This window comes from Rhopilema esculentum, chromosome 12, assembly GCF_057945365.1.
Source record: "Rhopilema esculentum isolate cy_ngs chromosome 12, ASM5794536v1, whole genome shotgun sequence".
Lineage (NCBI taxonomy): Eukaryota > Metazoa > Cnidaria > Scyphozoa > Rhizostomeae > Rhizostomatidae > Rhopilema > Rhopilema esculentum.
In genome coordinates this window covers 9120438-9138018 of record NC_142826.1, presented here as the reverse complement: position 1 = coordinate 9138018, position 17581 = coordinate 9120438, and the positions used below count along the sequence as shown (strand labels likewise).

Below are 17581 nucleotides of genomic sequence, written 5' to 3'. Positions count from 1 at the left end.
AATTGTACACCATCAATGAGATAAATAAAAGCTATATAACGAAACTGTTTAAACTACCTAGGGAAACTTACTTTTAATTAACAAAAGGGCACAAAGCCCTTGAAATCTGTTGGGGTCTGAGGATATGCTCCTTCAACAGCGCAAAATATGCTATGCTCAGGTCCCGAAAAGGTGGCAGAAATAGAACCAAATGTAATTTAATGTCGTCAGGAATTAATGAATCTGCCTACCCAAATCAAAATAATTTCTTTGCATTTTCGAAGAGCCGCGAAGGCCAAATGTTGGGGACCCAGACTTCCATTCACCTTGCAAACCCCACTGCAATTAATCAATGAAGCAATCAAATTTCAAACTTTTCACAGCCAAATGAATGTGATCGCGTTTTATGAAGCATGGGCTGAAACCGCATTGGTTTACACAACAGGACGGTTTTAAGTTCCTAGGATGGGCAACAGGTTTTTTGATAGTATGTGATTAGAGTAATCCATACCCGTTCCATTTCCGCTGTCAGCTTCCGGTTTTCTTCCATTAACAGAGCTCTATCTCTGTCGCTTTGTTTGCGGAGTTCAGCAATATATTCTTGATCATGGTTGGAACTGCAAAAGCAAAAACAACAAAGAGTTATTGCAAGCGATTTTCGTAAAATACTTCTTTTACAGCAGTGTTATCGTTGGGAAAAATTCAATGCAGCAAAGGAATGAAATTTTGACATCACAGTGGACAATGCCTTATTTTGGCACGATGAGAAGTATTAGACGACCGTATTGCAATTAGCTCAGTTTTTTGCTAGCTACGTCATTAAAATAAATCAAAGCAGCATCAATGACACTTTACAAAAGGACACAGCAAGATTTCTTGAATTGATCTAACAATCAACTGCTATGCAATCTCACTGTCCAATGAGATCGCACAATGTGTTTTATTTTTATGCTCTATCAGTCAACTTCCCGATTTTTCTAAAAATAGATGTCTTACCTTTCTTCCATGATAGAGTCAAGTTTTGCTTTTAAGCTTGAAACCTGGGTAAGAATGTACATGTAAATATACATGTAAATAGATGTCGAGGGAAAAAGAAGGGATGTAAGAAAATTGCAACAAAAACAGACACAAAGTTGGCTTTCTCCAACCAAGGCAAATATCTTAAACATCTTAAAACATCTGCTACCTTCTTCTTTTAATTCCAATTCATTGCAACTGGCGAGGAGATATGAAACACTTTTCAAATATAGTATTTTTAGTTCAAATAAAGTTCTGTCCATTCCGGGTTCTTGAGCCCTGCAATTTCAATTACGCGGAATAACAGCAAACATAACGTTCTTTTTTCTAGTAATGCAACAAAAACCATAATTGCTAATGCACAAATAGCGCACTAATTCACCTCAGTCTTCCATGACTCAGCGTTGCTTTCGCTCTCCGCTAGACGTGCTTTCAGTTCCTAGATGAACAAAAACGGCGTTTCAAAAGAGATTTTCAACTTGATAAAAAATTCTCATAAATAATATTGAGATAATTACAAGGAACCTTTTGCAAGGAGCCTAAGACGCTTTGAGACCACAATATACAACTGTATACCTAGTAGTTCTAGTTACATAGATGGGTCAGGATGGGGTCTTTTTCTTAACTCCAAGGCGCCAAGGCTTAAATGTTTTGCAGAGAAAGGCTAAATTGCGTCGTTACTGGCAAAAAGGAAACGGGAAAAATCCATATCAGAATAGTGTACCATTAGATAAAGACATACCTTAATTTCTTTAGAGAATTTCACTCTTTCTTTTGTTATCGTCCCTTCCTGTTCGTCTTTAACCATATCTAATTCCCCTCTCAGGCTACAAAAAGAATGAAAGGCCACTCATAGCTCGGTGTATTACTTAAATACAAACTTATTTTTAAAATAAACGTCAAATGATGATAATTTCAACTTCGATAGCAGTGCAGAAGAAAACCCAACATAATGAACTTAATTCAACACATCAGCCCAAAACAAAAAATAAATCACATGAAGTATTATCTGACCAATTGCTTATATAAGTCAAAATGGGCTCTCCTGAGAGGCCAAAACTGACATGTAAGTTATAAGGTAAAAGCATTTAAGATTTTTAAACTATTTTTAATCATGAAACTAACCGCTCGAGTTCTCTTTCTACATCAGGCCCTCCGTTAGTACTCACAGCACTTCTACCACCAAAATGCTGACTCTGAAAACAAATCAAAACCGCACTCGGTAAATATTTTTTCCATGCTCATAACAATTTGCAACAGACTACTACAAACTACAATAAAACAAGAAAACCACAAAACCACAGGGGGCATGAAGCTTCATAACAACCCTGTAAATAAAATGATAAACAGAAAAACTCAAATTACAAGATTGTTTGACTCCGAACAAAAAGTCATGACAGAAACTGGTTTGTCCAGCAGCTTGGAAAATTTCTATGTAGCTCAGAATTAGTTTATTCAGATCGTGAAAGACTGGGTCTTTACCTGAACGTTATCCAAAGACTCCTGTAGCTTTTGCACTTGCTACAAAAAAATCACAAAATAAAAACTATATGATGTATCTGAATACAAGGGCTTTTCAGAATGAGTGAACAGAGCTTCGAAACTGGACAAGGTGAAATTAACTCAAGCCCCTAGAGTAGAACTGATCAAATTTTTAAGATAATATTCTATTCAAGCTGGATAAGCAACACGAAATTTTAATTAAATGATTGCTCAAAGGGCAAAGCTAGTCATGACTTGATAAAAGAGGAATATAATAAAAAGCAAATATGTAGAATTACTTCCTTTAAAAAAGAATAATATGTTGCGTCATTATCTACATAAATAATCATTAGATCCATAATCACCTGTTCACTTTTTGCCCTCAATTTTTGTTCCTTGTGAAGATCGGCTTGAATCTCTTCAACTTGGGCTATCAGCTGAAATTAAGCAATCAAAATGAAGTGAATATTGAATAAGAAAATAATATAGATCTTTGAATAAAGCAAACACCAAGTCTGAAGAAAGATGAACTCGGCCCTTTTGTAGAAATCCAGCCCAAAACAATCAAAATCAAAAACATTTCTTATTAGTTGAAAAAGTCAAATAGTATTTTTAGAGACATTCGAGAGACGAGTAACAAGGCCATTTCGAATCATATAAAGACAAAGGTTTTCTGATAAAAATAATATATTAATAGCAACCAGTTTCCCTAACAATAGATACATCAATTTTTTCATTTAAATGAGCCCACCTCTCGTCTTTTCTTTTCTGACCCTCGCAGTTCTTGTCTAGTCTGGTCATTTTTGTTCAACATGTTCTCTGAAGAAAAATTAATGGAGTTAGAAACCAAATAAAATAGACGCAACTAAAAATATGGTTGTTTGTCTTACTTGTCCTAAAAGTAGAATGGTTATAAAAAGCTTGTCTTGATTATTCAGGTTGATAATAACTTGCCTCCCACAGAAAGAATCGTGGTGAGGTTGAAATGGTTGACCGAATCAAAACGGGACCACTTCCGGAAGTGATACAAAATAAGTACAGATAGCAGATTCAAACGGGTTCGTGTCTGGAAAGTCTGCATAAACGCAAGGCCGATCCGTGCCAGTTTAGGGACGGATCCATATGAATAAGTTACCTTGTGAATGGGGTTTCAAACATGTTCATACCAAGAGCTAGATGATCCACGGTGGTTTGTTCGGACTAAGTCATTCATTAGATGTTTTTATTTTTGAGGATACTGTGTCATTGCCAGCCCTCGGGGGCCACTTCTTTATGAGAGCTTTAAATTTTACCTTTAAACAACAACAAAATGATTGTGTCTTGTTTTCTTGGGCCATTGCTGAGGAGGCATTTACCCTCGCTTAAATAATTTACCAAATTTCTGTACAGTTTCCCATCAAAACAGAAATCCATCCGTTGGATACCATTCCAGTCAAACAACTGCAAAATGTTAAGTGCGAACATTCCTTAAAAATAGGCTTAATGGAAGTAGATTTTTAAACAATTTGGCACATAAGATAGCGCTCAAAATTAATTTCCGCATTAAATCTTTGTTTCTTGGAACATCTGGATTACCTATTTCCTCTTCCTTCTCGTGGACTAAGCGTGTTAATTTGAGCTTGTGAGACCGAACTTCCGCTAGTTTATCATTCAGTTCGCTGAATTCACCCATTGTTGTTTTCCTTTGAGCATGAATATCCTTCAACTCTTTTTGAAATGAAGACGCTTTATCTCTAAACGATGAAAGTTCGTTTTCCAAACCATTCTTTTCCAACGACAAAGTTTTGTTGGCCTTTTCGAGTTCACGAATTCGCACGCTCAGTTCTGTAAAAAAGACAAATACACGAGATACAAAAATGCAAAAGTATTCTATCGTTTGTAAATGCATTTATTTTTAGAAAAGAAAAAATTAAAAAATAGAATTCAACCAGTATAAATATGCTTTAACCAGATTAGCGAAATACTCTAATCGCACTTTCACATCTAAATTTAAAAACATTGTCATCATAAAATCTTAACGCTTTTAAACCATAAACAGGACATGGGGTGACTCAAAAATCTGATATAAAATAACACAAGGCAGCAGAAAGATATTACTTTGAAGATAGAAAATTAGATACACGAGATGAAGTCTAGCATTTTAAGCTTCATTTAAGACTATATTTTCTGCATTAATATTGTGAGACTATCTGCATATTCTTATTTGTGATTCTACTTTATAAAGAACCGTAAAAGAAAACTCGTTCAAACTGTTGAAGAAATGATTGTTTACACACCATCTCTTTGGACATCGAGTTCTTTCCTCGCTCTGCCAATCTCCTTGATTTCCTTTTCCGCTTTCTCTTGTTTTTCGTCTGATTCTGTGCAGAAAAGAAAAAAATTTTAGCAGGTGATCTACAAAAACGTAAATTGCAATTGAAAAAAGGCTTCTAACGGCTAAACAGGTTTCTTTCAATCAACTGGTACTATTTCAACGCTTGAATTTGAAAACCAAAACTTGACCATTAAGTATAATTCATCTATTCTAGATACTTTTGTGATTGTAAACAATGCTGACTGAATTGTTATTCCAAAAATTAATTTAGAAAGGACATTTAGATACGTTTAAGACACGCTTCAAAAATAAGTATAGAAAAATATCAATAAAAGTAGTCTTGAAAACTTCAATACATAATGGAGAAAGTTCTGTATTGAAGGATAAGTAGCTTTGCAATAATAACAAAGGATTGATGAGTTCTGAAATAGATTTTGGTCGTTAGTACAGCTAATTGTTTTCAGTTATAAGAACTGATCATTGAGGCTGAATTTGGTGAAGCGATTGAGCTACATATTGTGTTCCTGATCTGATTTGGAAATGGCGGTGTTTTTTTCAAAGGAAAAAACTGATATGAAACTACCTTTCTACTTAGCAAAAATTCATGAAAATACGCCTTAAAATGAGGATTCACTAGCTTTCTGTAATTCTATGCAAAGCAATGGAAAGGTACCGAGCGCATTAATGTATAGAGTTTCATTCCTTTTCAAGTGGTTGTCATAGGAGAAAATTGAAGAAGATCTCACTGCCAAAGCATGAACTCAATACAAAGTAACTCACCAGTTAACTTCCTCTTTAAGGCATTTATTTCATGTTCTAACTTCTTAACAGAATCTGGAGTTGTATTTGACGAAAATTTAAGTTCTAGGTTGATTCTAGCAGATTCTGCAGCTAAAAGAGAAATAATGGAAGATAACAAGCGAGGTACTGAATAGAGTACTACTTCTTTGATAATAAAAGAAATATATCATGAAGAAGATATAAGGTTGGTAAAACAGAAAAATGACTGCAACTTCTGGAAGAGGGAACAGGCAAGAAAAGTGTCACTGGGCTGTTCAATTTTATTGTTGAAGGCTACTTTAAAAAATAAGATATTTACGGTAGAGAATACCATAGATTAAAGAGGGTACTAGAAATATTTAAGAGAAAAGACAAAATCTTGTACTACAAAATTGCTTCTACAGAACCAAGCAACTTGAAATACTGGAATTAAATGCTTAGGTCATAAATACAATTAGATGGCATGATACCAAAGGATAAAGTTACATAAAGTTAAAGTTACAATTGAATACAAAATACTTCATTCTGAACCACCGACAAATGCCAATCAGAACCACATAGGTAGAGAATTGCTCATATTTAGACATCGGTTGGGTATTTGTATCAAAACTGAAGGAAAATATCTTAAGATCTAGAGAATGACATCAGATATACCTCGCAGTTTTCTGTTTAGATCGGCTTTCTGCCTTTCAAGTTCGGTTATTTTCTTTTCTTGATTTGAACTATCGCCATAACGATCATTCATTGCTATGAAAAGAAACAAAAATTACTAACAATCATAAGATACTTTGGGAAGGAAGATTGGTATTGAAAGCCTTATTACATGTATGGTTAAATGAAGACAACTCCGAATAAGTCAAGAAGATTCAACTCCAGCCTCTAAATTCAAGAATGGTGCAGCTTTTAGCTAAATAGCAAGAATTGATCCCCTATTGAATCGGATTACCAACAGCTGTGCCCCTTTAACCCTTAATGCCATAATAGAAAAGAAATAAGGTGGTGTCGGAAGATTAGTAATAAGCGAGAGCAATTGGTTTCTTCAAGAGCAAGTGCTCCATAGAACCTCCTTATTTCTTCCCACTTAATTTTGAGGTGATCAAGTCTCTACTTCATATCTGTCTTTTCCTCGCTTTTTAGCTAAAGATCTTTACCAACGATCTTTATTCATGCTTCAAAAAGCTAGATTCAAAACCGAAACGAATTCAAAAAATCTTTAACGAGCACCCGTGAATCTGACTGTAAAATGATTAAATTATTCAAAAACATGACCAAATTGATTTCAAATACGTACAAGGAGCGCCCTCCGGATCATGCCTTACTGCCTCTGGTGATCTTATTTGAGATATCTGTAAATCCGTGCTTCTGGAAAATATAAATCCGTGCTTCATGAAAATGAGCAATAAATATATAATCTTATTTCTCGTGGACTTCAAATTAATAGCTACATTACATCAAAGCATTCTGTAAACTATCTTTTAAATGACTGGATTGGACTCAAAGATACAGCCAACATCATAAGAAAGAAAGGGTCAAAAACCAATATATGTGGGAGCTCAAATACATCTCCTGGTATGCATGCTTGCCACTAGAAATGTATGCCTACTTTTGGTATGTTTTCTCTATATTTGATTCTTCAGCTAGGTGATAGGTTAGCGACCGCTGCGCTGATTGGTCAAAAACCATGAAACCAATCGTAAGCAACATTCCCCCTCTCAGGACACTTTCGATACGCAATTGGATATAAATGTCTGCTTACCTTTCGTCATTTTCTGACGATTATACTCTCAGAAGTGGTATCATAATACCAGGCGAGGCGAATACTGATGGTGAGTTTCTGTCCTCCAGTTACAAAGCACATTAAAATGAAAAAGGCCAAGGTTTAAATCTGTTGGGATTGTTTTTACAATAAGGTTCCTATAAAAACAAGTCACTTTTGCTTAGTGCATTGGTTATGTTTTTTACCTCTCTCCAAAATAAGTGAATCCGATAAATGGGAGGTGATGGCCGGTAAATGCTTGATGGGTCGGCGGCGGGGCTGATTCCTACAAAATGAGATGACGTCATAAAAACTCGGCGATGACAGTTTGAGTGCAATATCCCTACATAGTATTCTTTAAAACGTTCCCTTTACGATTTCATTTCATTCTTATTCTAGTCGGATTTGGTCATCATCAGATGTAATTATTATGAACTAGCAAAAGCTGTCAGCAAATGTACAAAAATTGGCAGAACAGCACATACCTGCTTAATATTATGAAATTCAAAGCTATATCATATCACATTGAAAGCAAAGGCACCAAATCCAAAAAAATTTCAATGGTACAAAAAACCAAAGATAATAACAGATTTCGTTACATCGTAGCAAAACCATTACAGTAAAAAAGATCTGGTCAAAAAACAATCGTAAATGAGGGAAGATGGAATCAAAGCCGAACTTCATTACCGCAGCCCTGGGCTCCATTAGATCGTCTACATCAAAGTTTGAAACATCAGTGGGGCTACTGACTTCTGGCATGTAAGGCGGGGTACCTACAACAGATAAAGGTGACATCAAACATACATGTTAAGAAGAATGCCATTATTGTAGTGGACTCCAAGGAGATTGGCATACAAGAACAGGGGTGTTTAGGGTATCCTTTGGGTCTAAGCGTAGGGAAGAAATTATTTGTTGGTCCAAGTTAGAAAACATATTGTAATATTTGTCATATCTTGAAAACAGTTTACACACAAGCCTAAAGATATAAACGTCCACCTCAGACCCTGTCTTGGAAACGCAAACATATATGCTATTTCGAAACTTCCTGTATCCTAATTGCATTTATATTCTTATTAGGTCAAATTTTTTCCCTGTTATTTGTTGACCTTATTCAAACACAACACCAACAAGCAGGCACTGTACTTTTGCATCATCGATATCAACGAGGATTAACACTACTCCAAACAGCATTAACTCAAACGATTGGCTATTTGTAAATTTTATTAGTTAATTCGTTTTCGCTCTGCTCACTACACCGAACAAGTTTGTTCATAAGAGAATTTCGCCACATCTTTAATACCTCATTACACATTTATATCTTTAAAGCAACAGTAAACATTCATAAATACTAATTTCTACCAGTGATGGCTATTAGCACAGTAAGGTTAAAGATATGAAGACGTACTTTCTAGAATGTTTTCCCAATCAATTCCTTCAAAAAAAGAATGCGGACGGAAATCATCCACGCCATTGTTCCCTAGTCTCTCTGAAGATACACAAACAAGTCTAGAAAGAAACCGGCAAAGTTTGAATTTGGTTTTCAAATGGCAAATCTGTGAACATCTAAAAACGGTCTAACAAAAACTTAAAAGAGCAAACAAGCAACCGTTGATTAAAAGTCAATATGTTGAGTAAAACAAGCAGGCAAGTAACAAATATGTTAAAATATCGAATTATGCTGAATCAACGAATTATTCAGATATCAGAAGGATTCATAAATTAGCCTGTTCATCACAGTTCTCATTTCGCTTAACAATATGAGATAGAAAAGCAGTGCCAAGCTTCCAACGTGAAAGAAGCTTTCAAACTGGATCATTGCAAACAAAGCTATCCCGATACACAGGCTTTGGGATCATTTCACCACTGACAACAAAACGATTGTGGCTTATATTATCGAAGCACAATTTCTCGTTTAAACTGCATCGCACCAATCTGATATCTTTAACACCTATTCTTTACAACTGATTGCCTTGAAAGTTTCCATTATCAATTGATCATATTACTACCGCTACAACAATATTAACAAATTCTATATTTTCGTCAAAAAGTTTCAAATGCAATTTAATTCACAGATTTTCTTTAAGGTTTTTCGAAGACTTGTCCAAATTTGAAAACTTCACCCTAGAACGTCTTATGCTAAACAGAATATTATGCAAATTGAAAAATGTTTATAATTTAGCACAACGCAAAAAATGTTAATCAGAGTCACAATGCAGAACACACACGATACCAGAATGAGGAATATTATGTGAATAATTAAGCAACTGTTTTCGCAGTCTAACTAGGAAAGGCTTGCGACACGATAAAAATGTTTCAACTGAACGAACATTGAACTGATTAATGCCATTACAACGTGTCATAAAATAATTTGAGAAAACGATACATTTTATAGCAAATACTCTCGATTTTAGCATGTAGTGATGAAAGCTTGTGAAAAAAGAGGTTACGAAAACAGCAGGTGCAAATTTGAATAACATTAAATTAAAACCAAAAATGACGACTTTACTACCAACTTGCTCACTAAGCGCAGTTGGCTTCATCAGATAAGAAACAAGATGGATGCTTCAATGTACATTTGGTTTCCAATGGTTAGTTAACAAGGTTTCCAATGATAAAAAGGGATGTATTTAGTCTATTAAGACACAGTGAATAGTCTTGAAAACCACAGAAAAGTGCACGGAAGAGTGCTATCCGCAGGTCAACAACATTATGTTTACTGTTTCTTCGTGTTCTCATCCATAAAAGACAAAGCCAGGCCTTAAAAAACTTTGGTAATAAACAAAAAAACGAGGGAGAACATTAACATAAACCATAAGTCTCTCACTTCTTCATAAGGTTTTTCGCGTCATCTGAGATGTCATAATCATCAGGGAATTGAAACTTTGTCTGCAAAAGGGCAAAAAAGGTAGTGAATTAGCAAGACTTTTGTAATATTTTTAATGTGCTTGTCTAGGGCAAATCTCAGTGATACCAGACACACAATTAAATCATTGAAAAAAATACTGATGTTTCTTAATTTTGCAATCTTATGGGAAGTTTCCTTTAAAATTTGGCTTAGTTTTCATTTTACGACAATAAATTAAAAAAAACCTGTTAATGAAATTCAATTTAGTAATCTTCTGAGAAAGAAACTAATCTAATCTTCTTAATATTTATAAATCTAGGTTTTAGACTATCAGAGCCACAATTTTTAAGATTTTATAAATAGTTTCTGTGTTACGTAAGTTTTTTGTCAACAAAGAATACATCTGTGCATTCAAGCGACTCTATCAAAATAACATAGGATTTAAACCCGATTAAAAGCCAAACTTTCTGATCAAGGAGGAAGGTAAATAAGATATTTCTTAATCGCTTCGAAAGTACCGCCTCCTGAAATGTTCGAGATTAAACTTAAAAGACTTAATACTATTAGCATTGCGACTTGCATTTTGAGAAATCATCAGATCGAGGAACGATAGCCTACTGCAGCTGATTTCTAGAGTTATACAAAGAGTTGCTGAATTTTGGCACATAGTCTTTGAAATTATTAGCATTTAAATTACTTATCACCATAAGCCTTTACAGCTCTGTATAGACTTCACTGGGCATTTTACCACAGACCAGTAAACAGTAGCTTTCATCAAGTTACTGATCATGTCAACATTGCACGCTAGGAGACCCTACCTTATGGTCCATGATCTTCCCGTAAGTCTCTACCAGCGATTCTGCATAAAAAGGCGTTTCCCCATACAGCATTTCGTACATACAAATACCAAGCGACCACCAATCACATTCGCGTCCATATCGCCCCTTGCCTTCCTCCATGGCCTAAAAAAGATATTTATCACTAAAAATAAATCCATATCTTTATACTGACTTGTGAAGAATATTTTTTGGAAAATTTAGAAAATTTATCGCGCAAAATCAAACCAAAACTGGCAAAAGTGTGTTACGAGAATAAATAATCTACTTTGAAATAAAATACGAAAATTTTCAAACCCCCCAACAACATGATTTTAAGTACAACATAAACAATGCCATATCTAATAATCTTCATAATGCTGGACCTTCATAATATATTAGCATTAAGTCTTAAATTTCTTACGGTTTAACCTTTCGGTCGATTTTCTACGATAAGGCACTAATAGCCATGCGCGCTGGTTTCAATTGGACTCTGCCATACCGATATTAAATATCAATGCATGCTAATCTTACAGTCCAGATACAAAAAAACGGTTTATCAAAGGCTCTTGCGCAACCGGCATGCTTTGCGACTATATTTTCAAAACGGGCCTAATATCGTACTGCATGAAATTCAAAATATAGCCAATTTCTTCTCGTGTAAAAAACAAATACCGCAAAGCATGCTGGTTGCTCAAGAACCTTAAACCTATTGATTTTAAGATGACATAAGATAACTTTTTTAGGCGCTTGACCGGGGTTAGCTTATTAAATTTCTTATAAGCTTTTAACTCTAAATTGTTATGAAATCTAAAATACAGGAGGCAAACATATGAGAAATCTTTATCTGCGCACGAAAAAGTCGTACAACAAAGTTACTTTGAAGATAAAAAGTATTTTCCAAAACAATGCCGTGAATTCAATTAGTCTATGGACTAAAATTTACCAATCTCGCTCTTCCAGACATGCACCTTACAATACGGATAAATAAAATCGATTATCAACGTACCTGAAGAATTTCTGGGGAAATGTAATCGGGAGTCCCAACAGCAACAGCGCAATGGACCTGCAATTTGAAGAAATATTTTTATAGCAACAGTTTAAGCATCTAAAATTCAGAAGAATAATTCAGGCTAATGTCCAATATGTTATTGGTTACACCAGGATTTAAGTTATTAGCTACAATGTGAGAAAAATTGAATTAAAAAAACCGAATTTATACATATATTGGAGAAATTTGGGGAAACCAAATCCAGAAGTAGAAGCTAAGATAAAGGAAATCTTCGTATAAAAATAGTAATGTTCGGGCTAGGTTTGATGAACAGTTTTCCATTGAGTAAGCATGGATAGCCAAATGGATTCCGTTTTTAAATGGAAGATCACACTGTGATGTCGTACTGTATACCGTAAGGCTTTCTATCTAACAGTGATATCAACAAGAACATGTTTAGGGAGATAATTGAAATGAAATACGTTGCTTTTTGGAGCGGTAAAGGGAATTTGAAATTTTGGAAGACTTAAGTGTGATTTGTTAAAGCTTTCAAATGTTCAAATTTCAAATAAAAGACATGCTCGTGAATTGAAATAGGAAATTAGCTGATAATATGACGGAAATTTAAAGAAAAACACATCGATTAACACTTATTGAACACGCTGACACATTGCTGCTAGCACTGTTGAGATAAATATTTCATGAACATAACAAGGTGAGTTTTAACGGGTCGCGTTATTAAATTAAATGATATCGATTATATGCATAAATATTTAATTACATTTTCATAAATTCATGGTTGTCTTTTGTAAAAAGCATTTTGAGGCATGAATTTAAAAGTTCTAAAAAATAACAGTACGAACATATCCATCATCGCCAATTTTTAGACAAGAACCAAAATCTGCCAAGCGGATGTTTCCAGATACATCAATAAGAACATTATCAGGTTTGATGTCCCTAGTTTGGAAAAACAGAAATTGATAAATTTAAAGAAATGAGTGAAAAACGAGGAACAGGCAGTATTAGCAGGGCCAGTTTAACCGTACATAAAGCAACCAAATTCTCTTTTATGATATTGATATCAAAACACGCCATTGCCAAGAATAAGAAGGTACTTGCTAGATGTATGCAAACAATCCCTGCAAAAGTCCTTATACACTGCACCCTATCTCCCCCGAACAATGTTGACTGTAGAGTTCAGATTTATCTGGAAGGAGTCCATTGGAACACGCTGAGCCTCTGAACTGTTCGGAGTGGGAGAGGGGGTGCAGTACAAAAAATCAAAAAATTTATTGTAGTATACCAAGGCATTTGGCAGGCATACGAGAACGGGCAAATGATAGAATGGAAACCTAAGAAATTTTTAAAGATATCCTTACTACGGCTAACAGCATTGTGATACTTCAAGAATTATGATTCACCAGGCCTTGATCAGAATAAAGTAACAAATTCGAAAAACTATCTTATTCATTTCCAAGACTTCTAATATTTACATTCAACATGGGTATATTCTTATTTAACATAAATATAAAGTATTATTAAAAAACCAATCAACTCTTTATAGCTAAGGCATATATTTGAACGAAAAGTATGTTATTGGCTTAAAGTGGTCCGCTTAAGGAGGTCAGTTTAAGGAGGTAAACTTAAGGAGGTGATCTGAGGATCACTACGGAGGGAAGCTAAAAAAGCTGGACAAATTCAGACTTAATCATGACCTTTAGCGGAGAAATCTTATTCGCGAAAGCAACCGCAAGCCTTTAAGAAGTATTAAAGAGTGACTATCGATAACATTTTAACAATTGAGCTAAGGCTCTGGATCCGAAAACCTTATCAACAGCGTAACCAAAAGATACGGAAATGACGATAACACTTAAAGCTTTCTTACATCTGAGGGCATAAATGATAATTTCGTTACTGTTGTTCGGGCCTATTTATCATAGATGATTCTGGTGTACTTCCTGTTTTTTGTTACTGCTAATTGTTACACGGAAAAAAAGTTAAATCGATTATAAAAAGCCACCAATAAAAGACATTGGTCTAGAATCTAGATTATAAATCCAAAATAAGATGGAGCAAAGGGTTATAGAAGAACCAGTGTGAAACTAGTGTTCTTGTGGATTCCAGGTACCTTAATACTTGAACAGCATTGAGGTTCGTCAGACTGCTATCAGTTCAAAAAAGGCTGATCACTAGGAAATGTTTTATTGTCATAATTGTCAATTGACACGGTCCCATTCAACAGGGCCCGCAACACAGGGCGGGCTAGGGGGCAATGGCCTCCCCACTCTTTTGTCAATGTAAGAATAAAAAAGCTTAAATCTTTCACAGAGATAAACCTCAAATTACAACAAATACATTGAACCAAAGTACAGAAGTAAAAGCATATCAGCAAAATGTTTGTGACAATAGGGGCTAAAAGGGGTAAGAGGAAAATTTCTTTACATTGGTACCCCTCCACTTTAGGGGCAGTGGCGCGGGCCCTCTTCAACCACCAATCAATCTCCCCCAGCCCATTCTACCTCTTAAAAGGAAGTATGGTTTTTTATTAAGTGACTAATTGTGTCAAGGAAATTAATTTTTCTTGGGACCTCTGTTATATTTACCTTCACAATCAAAATTGTTTCTGGACAAGGTAGACCTGAAGTTGCAGTATTCAGAAAAAAAATTGAAAGTACAAAAACAAGGTAGTCGCTGGATGCGCCAAGAAATTTCGACAGCCATTGTAGCTTCAAAAAAACAGTTGCCTTCGATTCAGAAGCATTATGTTTGAATAAAATAGTGTTCTGAGAGCACCTCTTTATTGATACTTTTCAGGAAAGAAAACGCAAGTCAAAATGATAGTCAAACGTACCTATGTACGTAGCTCATCTTATGCAATGAATCTATGGCAAGTATCATTTCAGCTAAGTAAAATTTTGCCATGTGTTCCGGAAGATGATCTTCGTACTTGCTTATCAAGGTCAGCAAATCTCCACCACTGTAGTAGTCCATTAGGAAATACTGTGGACAAAAAACAGGTCTGTTTTGAAATCGCAAGCAACAAAATGCGGTTTGAGATTAACCTCCAAGACACGAGGTAACAAAAGTACACACAGACTTGGTGCAAATGTACATACAGACTCAGACTAAAACCTCGGGGATGCGACTGGTGAAGAGGGTGAAAATAGTCATTTTCAAAGTGGAAGAATGCTAAGTTGCTTAGGGTGTCTACTTGTCCAGCTTAACAAACATCAAAACAGCTGCAACTGAACAACCGATACAGAACTTTTTTAGACTGAAGACATCTTTCAAAGGAGAAACTTGAATCGAAGATCTCACATGAGTACCTACTTGAATCAGAATTCTTAAATCATTTGAATATTCATTTATACTTTTATTGGCAAGCTTTGGCTTGTAGAGCAAGACGGTTCTAAGGGGCTACTCCAAGTTTAAGCTTAATGCGATCATCAGGAAAATACACCACTAGTACTTGCCGAAATAACAAAATATGTTAAAATCATATGGGGGAATTCGAGCATGGCGGAAAGACGAAAGGAAGATAGTCCTAAATCTCTTAGCTGGATAAGTAGGCTGAGACAATCGCTTAGGATTTACTTGTATTTGGATTGGAATACGCCTTTTATGGTTACAACGTAAACATAGTATATCTTTTACATGAGTTTCCTATTCTATTCTTATAAATTTTGTAAGTTTTTAGTAAAGGTAGCGAGGTTTTTAGCTATAAAGGACATTTTCAGCATGAAACCAGTGTTAACTATGGCGAGAGTCATGTCAGTGACCTTTCTTGGCAAATACCTATTTGCATGGTCAAGTTACCTTTCAGGCACATATTAAATTGTTTCAGCCCTAAGCACCCTACCTATTTTTCTAATTCGCTCACTGTAATCAGCCAAAAATCAACTTATAGATTGGCAAACAATGGTTGCAATCCATGGCAACTGGCAAGCCCTAGCACTGTATTACCAGCTACAAAATTCCACAAAAGTTAAAAATTTGATATTAATAACATTCACCCATAAAGCAACTTCCTGAAATGTTGTTTCTAAATGGGCAACATTAAACAAAAATAAAGTGATGGAAACAATCTAGCAGCAAGCCTGAAATTTACAGATTATTGTGAGTCAGTTATGCCATACAAGCCATTCATATGAGAGAGGAAATGAGCTTTTTTGCAAGGCTGATTCATAGAATTAAGCCTAATACTGAGCCTGGGATAAGATGCTGCTTTATTGTAAGATTTAATGTATTACAATTGATTATAATATGCTCAATACCCTAAGACGCACTTTCACCTAATGATATCGGCAAGCTAAGCTGGAAAATTGTTACAAATTGGAATTGTAATCAGAATTGTAGATGAAAAACTGTAGCAAAATCTTTACATCCATTTAAATTTAAGGATGGTTTGAAGAAAAATAAATTACAACCTTTTATATATTCATACAATTTTCTAATGAACCTTTATATATACACCAAATAGCTGTCATAAAGTGAAAACTACTTTTACTGTTCTGATGCTATAAAACCAGCATCCTCAATACACAAAAAAGCATATAATGTTCTAACTACATTCCAATCAGATAAGGAATATACTCAAGACGCATATATTTATCATGTGTAACAATTTCTAGCTAAAATGATTTTTTTTAGTTTAGTATCATTTATAAAACGATACACTGTTTGATGTATAAAAATCATTGACAAGTGCATCTGGAGAAGCAAACACAGTTTCTATTCAATTTCATACAATTTATAAGAAAATATAGCAACTTACCAAATTTCTTTCGTCTTGAAAAGAATAATGAAGTTTTGTCACCCATCTTTTATCACCAAATGCAAGCACATCTCTTTCTTCTTTGAAACATGCAGTCTAAAGAAAATAGAAAAAAGTTACAACATGATTATACATAAACACCACTGTAAGTATCATAGGAAATATCATTTCAAAATGCATTGTATTTGTATCCCAGATTCTGCTGTTGAAAATTCACGGATATAATTCATGTAGTCATTGACATATACATATATAACTCATTGAATGAGCATGCATGATTTTCCTATCACAAAAGTGTTCTTAAAAAAGAAGATGGACATTTATATATATACCTAGCAATTAATATAATTGGTAAAATCCAATTCTTAAGATATATGTTGGTGCTAAAGAACTGGCATTGGTTAAGATTTAACCTTATGCCAATGCTAATAAAATAAAAAAACCTTAGTCCTTAGAAAAACCCCATGAAAGCCTATTTAAAAACCCAAACAGAGCAAAATATGAGAAATCCCAAACCCTCCTACAAAAAGTAGAACACAGCAAATATATATGAACTATTTCCATAAATCAAATACCTCTTTTGACAGTGCAGTTTCCCAATAAAAGTAAATTTAAACAAAGAGAAATAAAATAAATTTATATAAAAAGAGTAAAAAGGTTTTCTTAAATAATGCTTGATGCATGTCGGATAATTATTCATAAGATTCAATTTTTCAGAAAAGTATCAAAGCAGCTGGCAGAACAACTGGCAGGGAAATAAAAAAAACATGATTGAAGGTTTATTGCATGTACAAATGGTACTTGAAAGGGTTTTAATCCCCCTCAACG

General features: G+C 34.6%; 1 protein-coding gene across 4 annotated transcripts in view; it reads right to left on the bottom strand.

Annotated features, from left to right (window-relative positions):
* Positions 1-17581, bottom strand: part of LOC135681609 (serine/threonine-protein kinase MRCK alpha) — a 40594-nt gene that overhangs the window by 19265 nt on the left and 3748 nt on the right. For all 4 annotated transcript variants that reach the window (XM_065196156.2, XM_065196158.2, XM_065196157.2 and 1 more), the window contains exons 4-25: positions 16754-16849; positions 14831-14979; positions 12843-12936; positions 11998-12054; positions 10992-11135; positions 10153-10214; positions 8734-8834; positions 8016-8101; positions 7535-7614; positions 6864-6934; positions 6227-6319; positions 5573-5683; positions 4755-4838; positions 4054-4302; positions 3230-3297; positions 2844-2915; positions 2479-2517; positions 2122-2192; positions 1739-1823; positions 1379-1435; positions 976-1019; positions 491-596 (exon numbers count right to left, since the gene is read on the bottom strand). In XM_065196156.2, coding sequence (XP_065052228.2) covers positions 491-596; positions 976-1019; positions 1379-1435; positions 1739-1823; positions 2122-2192; positions 2479-2517; positions 2844-2915; positions 3230-3297; positions 4054-4302; positions 4755-4838; positions 5573-5683; positions 6227-6319; positions 6864-6934; positions 7535-7614; positions 8016-8101; positions 8734-8834; positions 10153-10214; positions 10992-11135; positions 11998-12054; positions 12843-12936; positions 14831-14979; positions 16754-16849 — 2019 coding nt within the window. The remainder of the gene's footprint in view (positions 1-490; positions 597-975; positions 1020-1378; positions 1436-1738; positions 1824-2121; positions 2193-2478; positions 2518-2843; positions 2916-3229; positions 3298-4053; positions 4303-4754; positions 4839-5572; positions 5684-6226; positions 6320-6863; positions 6935-7534; positions 7615-8015; positions 8102-8733; positions 8835-10152; positions 10215-10991; positions 11136-11997; positions 12055-12842; positions 12937-14830; positions 14980-16753; positions 16850-17581) is intronic.